The 21,558-nt window shown below is 46.6% G+C and overlaps 1 protein-coding gene across 1 annotated transcript; it reads left to right on the top strand.

Annotated features, from left to right (window-relative positions):
* The first annotated feature begins 731 nt into the window (after nt 1-731).
* Nucleotides 732-14,610, top strand: NAPG (NSF attachment protein gamma). The gene is made up of 12 exons (XM_082668178.1): nt 732-861; nt 2,406-2,473; nt 4,543-4,627; nt 5,330-5,347; nt 6,018-6,048; nt 7,012-7,121; nt 7,233-7,299; nt 7,886-7,956; nt 9,052-9,130; nt 10,762-10,841; nt 11,292-11,421; nt 12,371-14,610. Exons 1-12 carry the CDS (start codon nt 806-808, stop codon nt 12,512-12,514), a joined length of 939 nt encoding a protein of 312 aa, XP_082524304.1. The 5' UTR covers nt 732-805; the 3' UTR covers nt 12,515-14,610.
* Nucleotides 14,611-21,558: the final 6,948 nt, after the last annotated feature.

Here is a 21,558-nt window from a genome sequence, read left to right as displayed (position 1 = left end):
GCTATTTTCTATTAAACAGGAAGAGTCGGCAGTCAGGCGGGGAGGCAGGGAGATTGTGTTGGAGTTCTGAAGGGAAGTGGGTGTGGACAGCCATCCCAGCGAGTGGGTGCGTTATCTGACCGGGAAAATGTACAGTCGCTCAGCAGCACAGAGGCCTCCTGGATGTCTGTGAGCATTAATTCGAGTAACGAGTCATGTCAGCAGCTGCTTTGTTTTCCTCCAGCCCCCTTCACCTGCTCTGAGCAGTTCCGGAGTCGGTGGAGAGCTGCGGTTTCCCCAAACAAGGAGAAAAGAGGCACAGAGAACCCGGGGTGTTTCGAGGACACGCAGATGGGAAGCTAAAGTGATGGAGCACGGAACCCACGCTGGGTAAAGAGGGACGGGTGAATAGGGGTAGAGGGACGGCAAAAGGCGGGAGTTCTGTTGAAGGTGAACAGTTATCGAATTATCGGAGCTAGGGTTCGGTCTGTCGCACTCCCTGCCGACCTGCCAGTGGTTAGAACAGCGCCTGATACATAAAACGTGCTCAACAAAACTGCGTTCCACTGGCGAATGGAATCGCGAACCCCTTTACTACCCACTGCGCCTGCGCACTGGGCCACGCTTGAGGCCAGCCCGGGCGCTCTGCGCCTGCGCAACATCTGCCTGTGCGGCGCCTGCGCGGCTCCTGGGCCGCTTCGCTGCACTAGGTTTGAGCCTTACGGGCCCTGGTAGCGCGGCTGCGGCGCAGTACCGGCCTCCTCTTCGGCGTTCCCACGTCCATTCGGCGGGCTCTCGGCCTTCACGTCAGGGCCGCGCCGCGGAGATGGCGGCTCAGAAGATAAACGAGGGGCTGGAGCACCTGGCCAAAGCAGAGAAATGGTGAGTGAGAGGCCCAGCGCTGCCCTGGGTAGGCGCCTGGACCGGGCCCCTCCGAGGCCGGTCTGAGTCAGCACCGGGTGGGGGGTGCTGGGGCGGGGGGGGGCCGGGCCGGGCGGGCGTGGTGGGGTCGCCGCGCCCCGGAAGCGCTGCCGTCGGACGTCAGAAGTCGTCTTGCCTGGGGCCGTGGGGGCGCCGCCGTTGTCGCGGGCACGGCTCTCCGCGTCGGCAGTTGGGATGCCGGTGCTTCCCGGCGCGTTGGGCGGCTTCCAGGCCCAACTGTATTTAAAAATCTTTAGTTTTTCCCATGTGTATGTAGCACATAAGACAATTGAGAGATTGTATCTTGTTTTTGGTGGGGTTTTTAAAAATTATGTTAAGATACAGAATATAATGAGGGCTTTGGGGTAGAGGTGGTGGATTAGAATTTTGCTTTATTGCAGCACTTCCTCAGTTGGTGGATTAGAGTAGACAGGTTGCAATTTAAGGATTTTATTTTTCCGAACAATAATGTTTTTGGTAAGCTTGAGAACTGTTTACAAATTTGAATCTTATAACAGTATTAGACAAACACAAATGTTAAATAAATTTAATTGGCAGAAAATTAAAAGGAACAAAATGAAAGGTGTACTTCTGCAGGCTCTGGGGCTTCCCTGATTCTTTGGAAGGTAACATTGTTACATGTAAGCAGGCTTTCACTAACTGAATTCAAATGTAGAATTTAAGATGGTGTTTATTTAGCGGTTCTTATGCACACCCAAGTTTGACAATGTGAAATTATCATAAAATTTTAAAAAGAGTTTCAGAAAGGGCAAATTAGATAGGGACTCAATTGATTGTCCTTTGGTGCGGTGTCTAAGATGCCGTGTGATCCTGGGATCCTGGAAAGCAGTTTGTCGTGCTTTCCCGTCATCCTGTCTCTGGTTGTCCTTCCTGTTCACTGGTGGTTAACTGCAGTCTTTTTTGCTGATTCCCTGTGTCTCTCTGAGTGTTTGGTTCTGTAGTCTTTCTGGCCTCTCTCTCCAGTCTCCCTGCGGGTCTTCACGGGTGTGACAGGTGCTGATGATTCTGGTAATCTCCGGCCTTTCCTGAGCTGCAGTCTCACGAGTCCACCTGCTTATTGCTGTGCTTCAGCCTACCTCAAGCTTCTGTGCGTCTCAGGGCTTGTTACACCCTGGATTGCTGCTGCTGCCACTCCCGGGGTCCTGGTTCAGCAGGGCTGGGCTGGCGCTCAGCACTTCATACATTTCTAGCGCACTTCTGCGTGATGCTGCTCATCTGGGGATCAGGCCTTGAGAACCTCCACTCCCCTTGGATGCTATACAGACATTTCAAAAGGGGGAAACCATGTCTATGACAGTGGGAGGGAAAGTGGTGAGGTTGTTTGTAATTGTCAGTAAGTTTGGATGGAGGTGGGCGAGATGGGGACTGTGTACCTGATGGTCCCCCCCTCCCTTTTTAATGACCTACAAGATCCTTATAAGCAGGGTTCTGACTTAGGAGTGTGGTTGGTAACTTCTGTTAAATGTGTCTCTCTTTCATTTTAGCCTGAAAACTGGTTTTTTAAAATGGAAGCCAGATTATGACAGTGCCGCTTCTGAGTATGGAAAAGCAGGTACGTTTGACTGTAGCCCTGTCCCTGCAGTGTGTAATCTTGAAGCAGGCTGGTAACTTCATCTCGGCATAGTTCTCACTCTTAATGCTTCCTATACAGTATTTGCATTGTTAAACCCTGCGCTTTTCCACTTCCTGTTTTCAGATGTCCAGTTCTGAGCTGTAGACCCAGCCGCCTCTCCCTCTCCCACGAGTGCAGATGGCACGGCGGGTGCCCCTGCAGGCTTTTAACATCGTTCATATGTTCTTGAACTTCACTCAGTTGATACTACTTCTGGGAGTTCGGTCATATTTTTTACTACCTATTACTGAATAAAGATTTTTCTCGTTGGCTTTTTAAAACCTTAGGCTTATCTTCCGCATGCGCACGGAGCGTGTTTGGCTCTCGCTCTTGATGACCCTCCTGTGGAGATGCACTGATATGTGTTCATGAAGAGTTAAGCTCATATGCATGTTTTATTGCCTTTATCTGCATATGAGATAAAAACAACCTGAAATTTGCAACAGAAAGGGAATTTGTTAAAAATTTAGCATTTTAAGTTATGGAATGATAGTTTTCAACATATCCGTGATTATTTTGGTTATAAAGCATAATACGATTTTGAAATACCCTGGACACATTTTACTGTGTGTTTCAGCAGTAGCCCTGATCACATTTGTAGAAATCACCTAGGAAATGTGCTTTTGGCAAACTTTAGTTCTAGTATGTCACCAAGAAGAAAGAAGTCAGTAAATTGAAACTAATAAGCATAATGTAGGATGTATTTTCTAGATAATAAAAGAAATGACAACAAATTAATCTTTAGCGCTTTTATTTAAGTCTTGAGTAAATTCTCTGTTGCATTATGGAAATTACTGTACCTCATATTTAGAAAGAAAATTATTAGAAGTTCAAATTTTACATGGATTTTATGGACACCTTGTACAAGAACACCTTTAACTGGAGGGCACAACATTTTGCAAGTATCCTCCATGAGGGAAATTTAACACAGAGTTGTTATGTATGTATCTGTGACCATGAGCTGCTTTCAGAAATGAATATTTCAAGTCAGATTTTCCCATGAAAACATCTTTTGTTTATTTTCGTTAAGGGGTTATGCAAGATACATTTCATCAGTAAATTTTTCAAAGAGAAAAATGTAGAAATGCAGGGATGAAAATAGTTTGTCATTTGTTTATTTTCTACATTTTGTTAAATGTAATTTTAAGAGTGTGGGTGGTTTTTTTGTTTTGTTTTGTTTTGTTTTTTGTGGTACGCGGGCCTCTCACTGTTGTAGCCTCTCCCATTGCGGAGCACAGGCTCCGGACGCAGAGGCTCAGCGGCCATGGCTCACGGGCCTAGCTGCTCCGTGGCATGTGGGATCTTCCCGGACCAGGGCACGAACCTGTGTCCCCTGCATCGGCAGGCGGACTCTCAACCACTGCGCCACCAGGGAAGCCCTAAGAGTGTGTTTTTAACAAACAATGTTTTCTTAAAGCAGTATCCTTTTCATTTATTTGTAAGCAACACTTTGTAAGTTTTCCAAAGTCTGTAAGATCGTATTTAAAGATTGTGCCAAAAAGGAAGATTTATTATAAAAATATTGAGTGTGTTTATTAGACTTCAGTTTCAGAATAATTTAAAAGATAGAATAAGCCATAACTAAAGCACTGTTTCTATTATTAAATGTAAAGCTGGTGAGGTAAGGTGCTGTTTTAGTGACAGTGCCTGTAGTTTGGGTGTGTTGGTTTGACTGATGCCGTCTTAGTTTCCCAAGCTTAGATGGTGGTGTTAGAAAGACTTGGGCTTGAGTGGAAGGAGTACTGATTTATTGCCAATAGTGTACAATTAAGAAAAAAAAAACCTTTTGAAAATACTTGTAAGTTATTGATAATCAAAAAAGTTGTAAGAAAATGGCTTAGAAAAAAGTAGTATTTATAGTTTTATGAAATTTCCTAAGTATTTGATTAAAATAAGTGTTAAGTTTATTTTCTGATACTTCACATGTCATGCACATTTTGGTAAGGATTTATTTGAGGTTTCTTTAAATGATGGAAATAGACAGTCTATATATTTTTTCTCTCTTTCAGCTGTTGCTTTTAAAAATGCCAAACAGTTTGAACAAGCAAAAGACGCCTGCCTGAGAGAAGCTGTCGCCCACGAGAATAACAGGGCGTATCTTTTCAGCCTTTAGAGATTGTTATAAATTTGCTGCATGTGGAGTACAGTGCTATTAAATTAGAAGCCACTTAGAAAAATACTGCATGTCTAAACTCTGAAAGTGCATTTATAGAGACTTGGTCATAAGGTCCACACTGCTTTGCAGAGCTGCGTTTGAGAGTTTATTTCTGTTGTTTCTGGATTTGCTTCATGATGGTTTTACTTGGGATGAAGTGAGGGAGATATAGAGACAGGTGCTGAAGAATGAAGAAGTGGCGCGGGTATTAGAGACATGTTAACTGCTCTATAAATATTTTAAAAATGTAGTTTTCCTCTGATATTTGAAATAAAATTTTTAAGTAGTTTAAAACAAATTTTCCTGAGGTATTTTATAATCTTATCAACTAAAAAATGTTTATTTTACCTCACTTGCAGATTATGGATATAATAACCTTGCATTTTAGTAAAACTTCAAGTTAATGCATCATGGAAGTAGCTTAAAAATCGATGTGTTTTGTCAGTGTTTTTGTGAATTACATAGTTTTTAGGAGACAGCTACAGGTGATAAATTTTTCTTCTTTTCCTGATTTGTAGGGTTCGTCTTTTCAAACAAACTGGGACAGTGATTTAGTTAACCTTGTTTTTTAAATAGTAGATCTTTAGAAACTATTGATTTGCTTTTTTTTCCTTAATTTTGACTTTGTTACATCTATTCAGTCTTTTTCATGCTGCCAAGTAAGTAAATATTCTCCATGTGTTCATGTATTTGTAGATTATTATGTTTTAAATGTTGCTTTTTCTTAGGTCAGTAAATTTTTCCTAAGTTATAAATTCAGAAATAGTGAATTAATTTGTATTGATTTAAATAAAATAGTCATTTCCATTTGTTTCAGTCTTCACCTGAACCTTAAAAATGAAGTCACTCCTAAGATAATTCAGTGTTTAAGTTAAATCACCATCATATTTTTAGGACCGTTTTGTTCAATAACCTATGAAAAAACGAGTTAGAATCTCTTTTTTTCCCTCTTTTTTAATAGTTAATGGTGCCTGTGGAGAGAAGCAGGAAGCTTTCTTTTGCTTTTGTGGAGAAAAACACTTACTTGTTTCAAAACTTGGATTTAGGTTTGTCAAGTACAGTAGAAAGTCATTTAACCTCTCTGACCTTTACTTAACTTTGCATCTGCAAAGTGAAATCCCTTTACCTCAGATGTCTGTTGTTTCCAAGGCATTATTGCCCACGTAAATAAAAGGAAGAAAAATTACGTTGTGTTGTAATGAGAGCCTAAAGTAAGTATGTGTTGTCTGAGCCAGTTTTAATTGATGAAGCTTCTCATGTCTGTGGTAGAAAGCTTCTCTTCCCCCATCTCATCAAGATCTCATCTGAGAACTTATATTCTCTCTGCAGAGCTTATGAACAAGCCGGCATGATGCTGAAGGTCAGTACCGTTGTGTCACAGCTGCTCTATAGGTAAAATGAGTTACAGTTTGAAGTTCCCATAAGAACAAGACCAGCAAGTTTTGTATCCTAAAGAATTTGTTAACTTAGTGAAGGACAGACTTGAAAACAACCTGTGCAAGGTCAGCACGGAGATACAGTATGTCAACCCTAAATAGATAATACCTAAAATCTTTACATCTAGCTTTTACATGATTTTTCTTCAGTTTTTAAAAAAAGTTTTGAATTGGAGATATTAGACATAAGGAGCACATGATGCTGAGACTTGGAGTTTACTAATAAGATACGTAGGGTTACTCTGTTGATGGCGCTCAGAGTAAGAGGGCTGCAAGCGCAGGTGAACGCAGGGCTTGCTGAGATGGAGGAGGCCGGCCTGGGTGTGCAGGAAGTGGGGAGAAACACGCCCCTGGAGGAGGCCGGCTGCTGCACAGCCCCACTCGCCAGTGCCATGTGGGGCGCAAGCCTGCAGATGCCGTAGCCTATGACATGTTTAAAATGCGAAGCCACAGAACAGACCTCCTGTGAAAGTATCTGACTTTAAGATATGGAGGGTTGAAGCAAGCCATCCTCGGAAATGACACACAGCCCTTGGGCTGCCAGTTTGCAGCCTTTGGCACAGGCCTTGTATGTAGTAGGAGCTCATAAGTATTCCAGGAATTGTAAATGCTTAGAAAACTGTGAAGAGCAAGTATTTTGGTTTCTGCTGTGTGTGTAGTTTCCCTGAAACTCTGTGAAGGGATGAACTCTGCAGAAATCAACTGATGCGTTTTTGGTTTAGCAGAATGAAGCTTGATGGAGAGAGTGACCATGTGAACGCATTTCATTTTCAATATGTTTATTATTGTATTATGTTTTGGGTCCTTTGCTTTCTTGAATTTCAGATTGTTAATTCTGTATTTAAGTTATTGCACTTACTGGTCCATGCTGTATTGTTTGCCTAAAGGAGATGCAGAAACTCCCGGAGGCTGTTCAGCTGATTGAGAAAGCTAGCATGATGTACCTGGAGAACGGCACCCCGGACACAGCAGCCATGGCCTTGGAGCGGGCTGGAAAGTGAGTGTGTGGACACAGGTCTCTGCGTGGAAGTCTTTTTGTTTTAATAAAGTCCTTTGTAAAACAAGTTTTCTATTTCTCATGTAAGTCAGATTTTCTTGTCTAATTCAGGCTTATAGAAAACGTGGATCCAGAAAAGGCTGTGCAGTTATATCAGCAGACAGCTAATGTGTTTGAAGTAAGTTTGAATTTTTTTTTCTTTGAGTATATAGAATTTTATGTTCATGATATATAGGAAAACAGAGAAATGCAGTGGCTGCTTTGAAAACTTTTCTGTGCTCACAGCTGAACTCTTGTTTTCTTCTGTTAGTAGTGAGATGGCTTAGCAGCTTTGGAGGAATTCCCACCCCCACCCCACCCCCCGATCCAGTGCTATTACCTTTTTTTTTTAAGATTTATTTATTATTTATTTTATTTATTTTTGGCTGCATCAAGTCTTAGTTGTGGTGTGCAGGATCTTTCGTGGCGGTGCGGGCTCTTCGTTGTGGCACATGGGCTTTCTCTCTCTCGTTGTGGCGTGCGGTCTCCAGGGCGTGTGGGCTCTGTAGTTGTGGCGTGTGGGCTTAGTTGCTCCACGGCTTGTGGGATCTTAGTTCCCTGACCAGGGTTCGAACCTACGTCCCCTGCATTGTAAGGCAGATTCTTTACCACTGGACCACCAGGGAAGTCCCCAGTGCCATTACTTTTTTATCAGAAATTGTTAGGGGAAGAAAAAGATTCCTACATTGAAGCAGCCAACACTCCCTTCTCTTGGATTCCTGCAGAATGAAGAGCGCTTACGACAGGCAGTTGAATTACTAGGAAAGGCCTCCAGGCTGCTGGTGCGAGGGCGCAGGTACGTGTCATAGAGCTGTGCTCCTGTGTCCCTGTGACCTTCTGGCCACAGGGACAGGCTTGTTAATCTTTTGGTGTAACCATGGGCACACCAGGCTACAAGACAGCAGCACGTTGGATTAAATTTTGAAAGATCTGCCGCTTCTCTAAAGTGTCATCCCAAAATGTATCGTGCGTTGTGCTCTTGTTGGCTAAGCCCTGACTCAGCAACTTGGGAGGGGGCAGTTGTCTTGTTCTGTTGTCTGGGTGGGTGGTGATGCCTCTCAAGGACAAGTATCCGTATGAGCTAAGTGACAAGATGCCCTAAGTGCTCACCCAGGAAAATTGACAGGTTACGACAGCCAAATAGCGTCGTTCGACAGGGTACTGATTTTTTCTCCTTCACACTTAGGACCTATGGCACAAATAGCCGGACCCCAGAAACCTAGAATCCTATGGATTTTCCTTTTGTGTTTTACTTCAACTTAAGCTTAGTAAACAATCTCCCTTATTAATAAAATTCTGCAAAGGAAAATATGTGAGAGTAGATGGAAGAAGACTGTTGAGGGTCAAAGTGGCAAGAAGGACCTTGTTTCGCCTCTCCCTGTCTACTCTCCCCTGCTGCGCGTTCTGGCCCCAGGAGCTGTCGGGGTCATGAAGGCCGCGGTGGGCGTGTGAGGGCCCGGTGGGGGTCCTGGTTCCTGGGAGCCAGTGCTCTTGGGGCGTCTGCACGGCCTTTCAGTGAGGGAAAGGGATCCGCGGTGACTGAGTCAGGGCTGGGCTCCGGCACGTCTCACAGATGCTCACAGAGCGGTTTGTTGGACTTGCTGGGTGCTCATTAATGGATGGTCCTTACCAGACCTAAAACTCCGCATATGAAGCGGCCTGTCCTTGAGTTCTTTCGCCCTGTCTGCTTGGTGTCTTAGAAGGGCGAGTCTGACATTTAGAAGGCAAGCCGAGTGAGCAGAGCTTACGGAAACACGGGTTATGGAGCAGTCGTTACAGTGCCTGATGTGGTCTTTACTTCTCTAAAACCTGTAACATCAAGTACATTATAGGACCTCTGCTGTGGATCACTTAGACCCGCCTTGTTCTGCGTTTCTTATTTTGTCTTTAGGTTTGATGAGGCGGCACTCTCTATTCAGAAAGAAAAAAATATTTATAAGGAAATTGAGAATTATCCAACTTGTTATAAGGTATGCTTTGAAAGTGCTTATATTTGGCTTTTCCTTAGATCATTTTTCATATTGGTGTAACTGTGTACCTAAGACCGGGTTCCCTGAATGTTTGTTTATTTTTAAAATAATACCTTATGGGCCTCTATTTTTGGCCAAGATGGAGTAAGCCCACTATCACCTCTCTCCTGATCACAGCTAACACTGCTAGGCAAAACAGAAGGCTGTGCCCCTCGGACCCTGAAAAGTGAGCAGCCAAGAGGGCTGGAGGGCAGGGAGCACAGGGCGGCTTTCCTCCCCGAGGGCCCCCCGCCCCATCTGTCTAACCAGAGGGGCTCAGAGGAGAGGCCCCACGTCTCCTGCTCCTTCTCCCTCGGCTCCTCTGCAGCTGAGCCCTGGTCGTGGAGTTGCAGCTGGGATGGTGGTGCAGGCGGATGAAACACTGTCTGCCCCAGTCGGAGGAGCTGGGAAGATGAGCTCAGAGAGCCAGGAGAAGAGCCCAGAGAGGAGGGCTGGAAGTGGGCCCTCCCCGCCCCCCCCAGTACACGCGCGTGTGCGTGTGTGTGGCTGTGAGTGGGGGGGGGCACTCCAGCTGCGTGTGCAGGGCACACCCAGAGCAGCGGAGCAGGTGGCTGAACTAAGACTAGAGCCACTGCCCAGAAAGCAGACAGAACGTGCAGCCTGAGCCTGAGATCGTGGGAGGGCCCTGCAGTGTCCAGGGGGCAGTCCCAGGTGACTCAACATAGAACGGGTCAGGAAAGTGTGACCGTTGTCAGGAGGAAGGACCACAGAGGGGACCCGGATGTTGGAGTCACCAGGTCAGGACCAGGAAGCAGCTGTCACAGCTGCTCCATGGGGCAGAGGTGAACATGGGCGAAATAATGGACAAAAGGACTGATTTTTATTTTTTTAATAGAAACTATAAATGAACTAAATGAGAATTTTAGAACTGAAAAAGCAGTGTCTGAAATAAAATACCGGATGGGCTTTTATATAAATAAAATAAGCAGATGGGCTTAATCTGAAAACGGAGATGACAAAAGATCAATAAAAGTTGTCTGAAAAAATAGATATAAAAAAGATTGAAAAATACTTCGTGAAGAGCTCTTTTGCCGATAAGATCTTATCAGTTGTGTCTGTGGTCTCAGTCCTTTTGTTGGCTTATAAATAGTGTCTATTTCTGTTACATGAAGTTTCCATTCATTTATCTTTTCCTCGTATCTCTTGAAGAATTCCAAAGTAGAATTGCAGAGTTATGCCCCCTGCTTCTTGTTCCCTTTTCAAAATGAAACCTATATAAGCATTTAGAGGGAATTTTCTGTAAATTGTGCAGTGGCTGTGTTCTGGGGCTTTGTTTCTCCAAGTGTGGCCCTCAGACTGGCGGGACCACGACCACCTGGGAGCCGGTGAGGAGCAGTGGACTCTCAGGCTTCCCCACCACCAGCTCCACCGTCTCCAGCAAGACCCCCGGGTGGGGTGTGCGCATTGGAGTTTGAGGTGCAGTGTTCTGGGGTGTTCTCCCCCCAGTGTCCTGTGGAGGTGGCTGCAGAATTCACGAGTCTCTCCAGGTGCAAACCGAGTCAAATTCCAGGTGTCAGGAAATTGACTTCTGCAGGGATATGATCTTGGCCTAATCACCTCTTTTGTTTTAGAAAACAATTGCCCAAGTCTTAGTGCATCTGCACAGAAATGACTACGTGGCCGCAGAGCGCTGCGTCCGGGAGAGCTACAGGTAAGACCTGCCAGTGCACGGCTGCTTCTCCGCCCCAGCTCACTGCCTAGGTAGGCAGTCCTGGCTGTGGAACGGGGTTTTTGTTTTCTGTTTTTTTGTTTTTAATATAGTTCAGAGCAATATGAGTGCGTGGCTAGAATTTCAGCTTCTGCAGCAGAATTTTTATGAGTTGTGTTCTTTCCTGTGTTTTTCTCCTGGGGGCTTCCGTGGAATTGAGTGATTTTGTGATATTTGCCATCTAAGAAAAAAATAACAAGAGAAAGAAAAGTCTTCAGGTTGTATGTTACAGGAAGGTCAGGCTATAAGGGGTTTTCTCCTTGGCCATGTTTAAACCGAGCAGCCTGAGGCCAGGCACCCTGGCTCCGGGGCCCCGGGTTCTCCGCTGTCGGCCGTCCGGTGTGGGTGGGTGCGCCGAGGGCCGGACGCAGACGTGCCGTGTGCTCCCCGCAGCATCCCTGGCTTCAACGGCAGTGAGGACTGCACCGCCCTGGAGCAGCTGCTCGAGGGCTACGACCAGCAGGACCAGGACCAGGTGGCCGAGGTCTGCAACTCGCCCCTGTTCAAGTACATGGACAATGACGTGAGTGCCTCCTCTCGGCCCTCCCTCCCTCTCCCATGCGCTCGTAAGGTTTCTCCCTCTGCTGTTCGCCTGGAGCTGCTGCTCAGAGAGGAGGCTCACAACGGGTGCGCGTTGCCTGGCTGGCCGGCTGCTGGGGGGTTTGCCGTGGGCGACGCCCGCTCCTCCTCCGTCTGCTGGCCTCCCTCCAGGGTGCTGGGTTAGTGAGTTTCTCTCAGGCTCACGGTCTCAGGGCCCATGGTGCGTGGCCTTTGTGGGTCGGCAGGCCTGTTGGAATCCCACTTCTGAGAGCACCCGCTGTGGGGTGCAGGGTGGTGGCTGACGGTCTGAAGCTCAGTTTACTCATCTGTAAACGTGGGGCAGCTGGCCCCCGTCTTGCTGCCTGTGGTGACAAGTGGATGAGTCGGGAGGGGCCTGTCCCCCCACAGTGGGACGCCCGCTGTGATCAGGCTTCTCTTCTTCCCAGTTTCCCTGTTCAGTAGATTCATGAGCGCCTGCTCATTGCATTTGGTCTGGTGGCTTTAGTCTTGTGATGGTATCAGATCAGTGTAAGACCTTGGTAGTTTGTTTTTTTCTTAATAAAATGATGTACTTGGAGGAACCAGTGCTTTTCTAGGTAAATTCTGGCATCAGCTTTTGTAAGTTTGTGTTTTCAACACTGACTCAGCAGATGGTTATTTCGTAAGGACCAGAAGCGTCCCTCAGCTCGTGTGTCCGGTTATCTGATTCCTCAGTGTGCCGTAGAATTGAGGTTTTCCTTGTCGTGCCCCTGCCCCACCCTGGTCACAAGCCCCGATGGCTGAGCAGCGTTGGGTTTTATGGTGGTCTTTCCGTCTGAGTGGTATCCGGGGTTTTTGGGGACGGAGAGCAGGCTCGTCTCACAGGTGACTCCGGGGAGGCGTCGCGGGTCAGGCCTGAGTGTCCAGTCTGAGCAGTGCTTTGTCGTTGACAGTACGCGAAGCTGGGCCTGAGCCTGCTGGTCCCAGGAGGGGGAGTCAAGAAGAAGGCGGCGGCCCCCCCGCAGGCCACGCCCAAAGGCCACGCCGCCCCCGCCGCTGAGGACGAGGAGGACGAGTATGCAGGGGGGCTGTGCTAGGCACTTGTCCCCTCACAGACCCCACATGGCCCGGATGTCGCCGCACGGCCCGGGGCGCGGCCAGACCTCACGCCATCCTGGCTCTGATGCTGGTAAAGACAAAGTCTTAGCTCCCATTTCCTGGACCACCCGTCCTGCCCACTGCCTGTGAAGCATTTTTTTCTTTCCATGATAAGAGCTCTTCTCAGACACCAGCAGGCATTAACAGAGAAATGTACTGTCGCATTTTAGGACAGTTGACTTTAAAATTGGCAAACCAAATTCTAGACAGATCTATTGTAAACAAAGGTAATAGGCATAGATAGTCTTAGATAGCCTTTTCTCTTGGGCTCTTGTAATTTATTGTTAGAGAAGTTTTTTTTGCATTTTATTTAATAATTGCTGTTAAAAGTGATGTTTACTGGTTAAACAAAATAGTATTTTAAACATTTGTTATGCCTTCAGAAGGAAATTTATCCCCCGTGATAATCAGAGGCATTTAAATTGTTCAATCTTCAGAGGCGAGATTGGGACAGGAAGCTGTTTTGAGCCTTACAATGTTACTTATCTCAATACAAGATGCATCTGAAGTCTCATGTGTAAGTTTGAACATTTTGAAGGGTGGCACATTACAGTGATTCTGTAAATGTCTTCAGTTGTCTCTGGAATATGGGTATTTTTCCACCTGAAACACATAGTGATGGTCTCTGAACCCACCAGGTTGTTGACCGACTGGGACTAATGAGGACCTTTGTCCTGAGTTTGCACAGTGTGGTGGTTTCCATCAGGCTGGGGTGCATACGTGGCTTCCCTCTGCGTCGTCCAGGGCTGTGACAGGACAGCAGCTTGACTCAGGAGGTGCTGTCTGTAAACCTCCTGCATGTGGCTGAAAGGCGGGGGCTGAGTTTCAAGGGCTGGGCTGCCGCTGTCTAGTGCTTTCTGGGTCTTTCCTGACGGGTCATTTTCGAGGCGTTCCTCTCCCTGTGCACAGAGCCATCTCCCTGTCCCCTGACTGGAAAGAGGCCCAGACACCACAGTGCGCTCTGCAGGAGACGCTGCCCGCCTGGCTTCCCGGGCTCGGATCTGCTGGCCTCCCTGGGATCCTGGGGTGGGTCATCATGAGTGGTCGCAGCCACGCTGGGCTCTGTGGCGGGTTCGGGGAACGTCCTCTCGGGGCCCGTGTGCCGGAGTGGTTGGGCAGTGGGATGGACTCTTATCAGAAGTCTGGTGCAGAACACTAATCCACGCAATCTCTCCAGTCCCCCTGTTGCCTGCGTGGCTCTGCGCACTTCCAGTCACTGTTTGGAGACACTGAGTGGTGGTCTCAGTAAAGCCATGTTTAGGCGTTTGTGGTTAATGACGTGTTAAGAGTTCTGAGGCCCCGTCCTCCTGCTGTGCCCTCCAGATCCAGTCACACTTCAGGAGTCTTATGCTGATGTGCATTTGAGCTACTTAACAATCCCTATCAACAGATTCGGCAACACTTAAAAGGTATTTTAGACCGTTTCCTGTAGACCATATTATCCATTACGGCTTTGGAAAAAAGCTTTTATTTCTCTTTTCTTACATATTAAACAAAAATGAGGGCTGAGTCGAAGGGTCCTGTAGCAGCTGTGGGACTGGGCCTCACAGCACAGGAGGCTTGAGCTGGGGCGTCCTCCACACCAGCCCCTTCTTGGCCTTCATGTCAGAACTCGTGTGCGGGGCGTGTGGGTGTCTCTGACGTCACGGCTGTTCTGCGTGGTGTCTAGTGAGGAGCATCTCGTTTTCCCCTCATAGAAGCCTTTACCCTGAGGGGACACTCAGAAGTGGGGAACTGGTGTTCACAGCAGGAAGAGGTGTCTCCAGAGCTCATGTCATCACTTTACCAAAGTGGGCGTCTGTCTGCATGGGTGTGCTCAGGATCCAGCCGTCAGCGTTCTGTTGTGTTGTAAGCGAAGCAGGCTACAAAGTCTAGGTAATATATCGAATTTATTTGTACATATGCAGAGTATGGTATTTGTGTATGGAAACTGCTTTATTCCTCTTATTTCCAGCTCTGATGAATAATATCAAATGTGATATGGAAATGCAGGTTATTGCTTCTATAGGATATAATTATGAAAATAAAATCTGAAACTCTATAAGTATGATCATTCTTTTTATTATTATTCATTTTGCTTGGTTTATTTCCCTTTTTTTCCAAAGATACATCTTCAGCTATTTACATGATCCCAGCCGTGCTGGACAAGAACAATATTTCGTCTGTTCTTGTAAGTTGTGCCTTATGCCGGGAGTCAGTTAAGTCCCTCTGGGGGTTACTTCTAATGCGTGGAGCTTTTTAAGGTGCCAGTCATCCTGCTACTGTCACACTGTGCTCTCTGGCCTTGGTGAGGTGGGAGGCTTCAGCACACCTTCCAAGAGAGTAATTCTTTCATCGAGTTAAGTGAGAGAAAAATACCCAGGAGGTGAGAAAACTGAAATGGCATTGTTTGCATTTATACATAGTTGACACCTTAGTTACCAGCGGATTTACTAAAATTAATCACACGTTTATTGAGTGAGTGCTGTGTAATGCTGGCCTGTCCTCTGGGGAATGGGGATCGGTAGTAGGATTTGACACCAGGATTTGGTGGAAGTTGGAGTAAGAGGTGGAGAGAATGCAGGGGACGGAGGGGCTTGGGTGCAATGCGATTTTGGTTTCCCTCAGGACACCTTGGCGTGTTCTGAGTGGCCTTGTGGTCCCCCTGGCGTTTGTGAAGACGGGTCAGCTGGGAAAGACAACAGAAGCCGTCTCCCTCTGTCTCCCTCTGTCCCCGCCCCCATGTTTTCATTAGGTTGGTATCAAGAAAAGGCTCGTCACCGACTTTAATTTGATACTAAATTTAAGGACATAAAAAATGTCTTGAAGGAAAAAAGGACTGAGGCAAACATCCCTTTCGAAAAAGGAGAGCAACCCTTTTCCATTTGAGTGTTTTTTTAAATGGTCAAGGGGCCTTTGCCCATGGAAAGAACTTACATGGCTTTTAATAACAGTCAGTGGTACTGATTAAAATTCCCCTAAAAAATAGCCCCACTTACAAACTAGGTGAACTAAATCCCCTTCGAATTTAAGGTAGAACATTTTAAATTATATTTATAAATCTTTTATTTCTGATTCTCCCAAAGCTTTCAAGAGGCCTAAGTAGGGCCGTTTTAAAACTTAGCTTTCAAAATCTCAGTAAGCACTTAGCTAACTTGTATACGTACAGTAAATCTTGTGTGTATTGTTTGTAAATGTGAATGAATGTGACCTCCGCCAGGGGGCGCCTTGATTCTCTCCCGGGCAGCAAGTCTCCGGACGTTGAGCCAGTATTAACAAATACAGAAGCGCTCAACGGAGGTGGCTCTGTTCATTGAAGTTGGCCGGCCCCTCGTCAGGCTCTGTCACTCTGTGTTACCACCGTTATCTAGCACCTTTCAAACCAAATGGATGTAACATTGCTAAGTCCACGGAAACGTACTGTACCTTACGGAGTGGTTTCGCCCACCCTCCACACCTCACTTAGAGGGGCTGAGTGTACCCCACACCTCAGGTTTCAAGAAGCATATGAGTCCCTGCCCCCCAGGATCCAGCCACGCTGTCTCGGGTGATTGTTGGCCTCCAGGTTTCCAGGTGTCGGAATGTCGGAGCCAAACCATAAAGTTGATTGAAGCTAAGCTGGGCTCGGGCTGTGATTTCCCAGAGGTGATACATGGGCAGCGTGGTGGTCGGGAGAGAAGGAGAAATCAGAAACAGAGTTTGTTCGACCTGCCCTGTTGGCACTTAGAGCTTGTCCATGACTCCTCCCTAGAGCCCGTCGCCAGCCCCTCTTGGGTGGGCTTCCTGCGTGGAGCAGGGCAGCGGTCTGCCCTGAAGACCTCGGCAGTGAGCACTGTCGCCTGCACGGCCGGTGGAGGATCCATACACCCTCAGGCCCTATTCACCCGATGACCGTGGGTTGAGTCAGAGCCACGTGGCCCCAGAGAGTGGTGGCTGTGGCCCTGGCCCTGCCCCTCATCCCGTTGGGCCCATGGACAGTGCAGGAATCGGTCACGGGCACATACTGCTTACCGTAAATTCATGTCAGGTTGGGGACTGGGTGACAGAAGTCACTGCATCTCATGGGGGTCAGACTGACCCTGGGCACCCAGAGGAATGTGTCGTCTCTGAGCTGCAGGCATCATCGTCTAGGAGGTGCACAGACCCTGTTCCCCGAGGGTGTCCACGCGCGACCCACGCCCAACTCCGGCAGCAGTGATGGGCTTGGAGGCGCGCTTCAGCCAGGGCCAGCTTCATGATTTTCGGGGCCCAGGGCAAAATGAAAATGGAGGGCCCTTTGTTCCAAACTCAGGCAGAAAGCCTTCTTCCCCTCCTCTGTGTCCCTCTGCCTGCCCCGCCCTGCCCCGCCTTTGTCTTCAGGGCCAGTCCTTGGGGAGAGCACCTCATGGGGGCATCGGCCCTGCCAGCAACTCGGCCCAGAGGTTGCCACAGGGGCGGGGGGCCCCCCAACATCTAAGGCTCCAAGCCCCAGCACATCCCCCACCGCCCCATAGCACTTCGCTTACAAAACACAAACCCAAAGGCAAAATTCTTAAACTCCAGGTGACCTCAGGGATGGCCCCTCTGGGTTCTGCGGGCCCTGTGCCACTGCAGAGATCGCCGGAAGCAGGGTTGTCTGGGCCGGGCCCCACTGCAGGGCAGCCGGCGGACGGCCTGGGTGCAGGTGTAAACGTGCTCCTTCCGCAGCAGCAGTTTCCTGTTTGGATGTGCACCCTACCATGGACGTGACTCCAGCCTGGGGCAGCTCCCCCAGGCCCTGGGGGTCTAGTTCCGGGCTCCATTGCAGGAGGGTGGATGGATTTGATCCTTCAGCCCAGAAGCCCTCCGGCCTCTCAGGCCCTTTACTGCCCAGGGAACAAATGGCATTTCTCCTGCTGGTACTAAGCCAGCCTCCTTGAATTACTACTAAGCTGGGAGGCCCCCCTGGGGTGGGGGGAGGGGATCAGAGGTTTAAAGAAACCCAGACTCTTCAGTCTGCAGTGGAGACGCCCCAGAACCAGTGGGAAGGCTGCTGAGGGTGGGGGGTAAACCAGTGGCCCTCAGCCACTGCAGCCATCCCGCTCCTCAGGACGGGGAAGCACAGGATGCTGCGCCAGAGAGCTGAGGTGCACGTCAGAGGAGTGATCTCAGTGAGCCCGGACTGGGGCGTTTTCCCATACACAGAAAAGCGGATGTCTGGTTTTCTTTAATTAAGTGATCTTTGATGTCCCATCTACCTGGGGTTTGTTGCAAAACCCTCTCTGTATCCTGGCTTCTCCCTTACCTCTTCAGAGCAGTCCCTCACAGGTATCTGAGAGGCTGCCTCCCGACTTGAAGTTCTTAGAAAGTCTGCTGAGTAAAACATAATTCTCAACTTTTAGGTTGTGCTTTTTCCCCCCCCCCAGTTGATGGCCTTTATCTGTGGGCTGTCTCCCTCCTCCCCCCCCTTTTTGGCTTGTTTAATAACAAGCAGGTTTGTGACTCTGCCTGAAATGCCCAGTTTCTTAGGAGGATCTTTAACATTTTTTGTCAGTGTTTTATCAACATTTTTTATCAGTCGTAGAACTGCACAGGTCGTGCATGATTAAAAGTCTGGCAAATCACCACTTTATTTCTACAACTCCTATACTTTTTTTTTTTTTTTTGCGGTACACGGGATCTCACTGTTGTGGCCTCTCCCGTCGCGGAGCACAGGCTCTGGACGCGCAGGCTCAGCGGCCATGGCTCACGGGCCTAGCTGCTCCACGGCATGTGGGATCTTCCCGGACCGGGGCACGAACCTGTGTCCCCTGCATCGGCAGGCGGACTCTCAACCACTGCGCCACCAGGGAAACCCCCTTGGATTGTTTTTTCCTAATGTGTTCTGATTTTTTTTGTTATTAATTTTCCCATTTTCAAGGTTTGTAACATTTACATCTTGTTCTTTAACCACAATCCCTCAGGTTTTTTAGTCTTAAAAACTTAATCTTAAATTTATATTTAAATGGGTTTAGAGCTCACCAGCACCAGTTTTTAACCATTATTTTTCCTTTTTTTAAAAAAAATGATTTTGACTCATCCCTTGATTGGCTAAATTTCACCATTTCTCTTTTTCCAAGAAAAGCTCATGGATTTCTTGAATTACTGCCTACATGACAGCATCTGCCTTGTGTCTTTTTACTTTATGTACAACTTGGCTAAGTAGAACACTTATGGGTGACACCTTCCCCCCTCAGAAACTTGTTAATATTGCTTTACTCCTGGCCGTGAAAACTGCATGGGAGGAATCTGAGCCAACCAGCCCTTCCCCTTGTGTGTATGTGGACGTTCCGCCCGATGCACCTGACTCTTCCTGTGTCCCGGGGCTCCCACCCTGGACTAAGCTGGGTGTTGATAATTCTACATGGGGTTTATATATTCACGGTGCAGGTTGTATAGTCAAATGTGCCATCGTTTCAGGAATATTTAATTCTAAATGAATTTATTTTCATCAAAGTAATATATGCACATAACCTAAGGGTCAAATACACTCCGCCTACACTCCCCCAAACCCCAATCCAATTTTCTGGTGATGACCAAATTCACATTTTCTCTTTCTTTTATGTATACTTCTAAATAACATGTTTATAATATAACATAACATGTTTATAATGTTCTTCCTTGGTTTTTAGATTTTAGAAAGTGTTGAATAAGTTCCTTTGGTGAAGGTTGAGATTTCTCCTAGGACTTTTTGCAGCCCCTGCCTCAGCTAATACAGTTTTGATTGATTAGTGCCTTACGTTTTCATATTTTACATATATAAGTAACATCTATTGCTTATCAGATTTTTCCGTAACTAGCATAGAGGTTTTCCCTGAACATCCAAAGGCTTTCTCCACCTTCCTTACCCTGATTTTTTTTTTCCATCGTCTTTTCTTGTCTTTCCTCCCTTCAAGAATACAACCCAGGGACTTAGTCTTATCCCCAGGGCCTAGAACCGTGCCTGGCTTGAAATCGTTACACATTAGATCCTTGCTAAGTGAATAAATCTGAGAAAATAGAGAGCCACAATTATGTATTCTTTCTTGTTCATCCTTTGTTTTTTCCCCAAATTAATAATTGCCTGGAATTAATCATAGCCTCACTTTTTTACTTGCCTGTATTTCTATATAATTATAATTGATCCTTTTCAAAATTCCCAAAGGGCTTTTAACCCCTCTGCACACTCTCCATGTTGCAGTAATACATCACGTGGGCCCTCCTCCAGCCCCCAGCCTCCCTGGTGTCCAGCATTGTGAGCAGCTGTGTGCAGACGCCCTCCCCACGCAGGGGTCTCTGTGCCCCTCCCTCTCCCCAGGGTCCTGCTTCCTGGTTCCCATCTTCCTCTTCCTTGTTTATTCCCTCATTTCAGTGGAGCACGTCTTCCAGGAATTTCCCAGAAAATGGGGCCAGAGGGACTGTTTTGAGCTGTTGGCTGTCTGCACTGTGTCACCGTGATGTTTGTGCCTTGGCTGGAAATCCTCTTCCCTCAGGGATTCGAAAGCATTGCTCCATTACCTTCTAGCTCCATGTCCAAGTCCATTGCCCGTTTGATAGTTCTCCTCTCTCTGAAATTACCTCGGATGTGCTCTGAAATTTCACCAGATGTGCCCTGGAGTGATTCTTTGCATTGATTATGCTGGGAAAATCTCTTCATTTCTTTATTTTTAAAAGTAATTTCCACTCTTCAGTTTTCTCTTCTTAAATTTCCTATTAGTGGTGTGTTGCACTGCCCGATTCAATCCTCTAATGTTATTACCTCTTCTCTCCTATTTTTCATCTTTTACACATTTTCTCAATTTTATCTTTCAAACCTTCCATTCATTTCCACTTAAGGTCTCAGATTTTTAATTTGCACTGAGCTCTTCCTTCTTACCTCATTTTCTAATTGTTCCTTTTTCCACTCCTAACATAAACTATTCTTATTTCCTGAACCCAATATCATGTATTATCTTTTGGAAAATGCCGATTATCCTGCTTTTCAAATTCTGCCCCTGAGATGCATTTTGGCCTCTGTCTTTGTGTTGAAGGCACTCCCAAGTGTCTGGTGATTCTCTGTGACTCTTTACCTTTGAGAGGGAGGCACTAAAAGCTACCCGGGGTTGCCGGGAGGCTGTTTGTGGGCGGGGTTATGGGTGAAGGGCTGTGATGCAGGGTGATTTGTACACGTGTTTGGAAGTTTCTTTTGGGGATCCCAGGATGCTGAGGAGCTGAAGGTCTTTTCCCTGGTCCGTTGGTCCTTCCAGAGAAGACAACTCATGTTCTGTGAGCAGGTGGAAGAGGGGCCAGGGTCTCCCAGCAGCTCCTGAACTTGCACTTGTAATTCTGTTAACATGATGAATTACAATGACATGTTTTCTGATGTTAAACCCACTTGATCATGATGAATTTTTTTTAGTGTACTGCTGAAATGGATTTGCTGATGCTTTGTTAAGGATTTCTGTGTCTGTGCTCATGGGGGCTATCTTTCTTTAAGTTCCTTATCTTGAAACGTCTTTGATGATTTTGGCACCAGGGTAACCGTGGCCTTAGCAAATGAGCTGAGAAGCATTCCTTTCTCCTGTGCTTTCTAAGAGAGTTCATGGAAGGATTGGTATTTCTCTTTACATTTTTGCCAGAATTCAAAAATGAATTCATCTTGCCTGGAGTTTTTTTTTCTGGGAAAGTTTTCAATTATGAATTCAGTTTCCTTAATTGGCATAGGACTATTCTGTTTCTTTGAAAATTTTCTTTTGAGTCAGTTTTTGCAATACATGCCTTTCATGGAATTTTTCCATTTTGTTTAAGTTGTAAAATTTATTGACCTACACTTGTTCATAATATATAACCTCATCATCCTTTTAATGTCTGGAAAATCTGGAGTGATGTCCCTCAGCTTCTGGCTCTCAAATCAGTATTTATTGCTTTATTCCATTTGTATTTTTCTATTTCTTCTTGAGTTGAATTTTATCATTTACATATACATTTTAAGAAAATTTTCTATTTGATCTAAGTTTTCAAGTATATTAGTACATAATTGTTTATAATA

The sequence above is a fragment of the Grampus griseus genome, assembly GCF_964374135.1.
Source record: "Grampus griseus genome assembly, chromosome: 12".
Lineage (NCBI taxonomy): Eukaryota > Metazoa > Chordata > Mammalia > Artiodactyla > Delphinidae > Grampus > Grampus griseus.
The sequence above is the reverse complement of the archived record's forward strand: the minus strand, read 5'-3'. Positions and strand labels throughout refer to the sequence as shown.

What these genes read in the sequence shown, in the direction of transcription:
- NAPG (XM_082668178.1), top strand. Translation starts at nt 806, where the DNA reads ATGGCGGCTCAGAAGATAAACGAGGGGCTGGAGCACCTGGCCAAAGCA. An exon ending in GCCTTGGAGCGGGCTGGAAA is followed by an intron (nt 7,122 to 7,232) that starts GTGAGTGTGTGG and finishes TGTCTAATTCAG; the next exon opens with GCTTATAGAAAACGTGGATC. An exon ending in CTGCTGGTGCGAGGGCGCAG is followed by an intron (nt 7,957 to 9,051) that starts GTACGTGTCATA and finishes TTTTGTCTTTAG; the next exon opens with GTTTGATGAGGCGGCACTCT.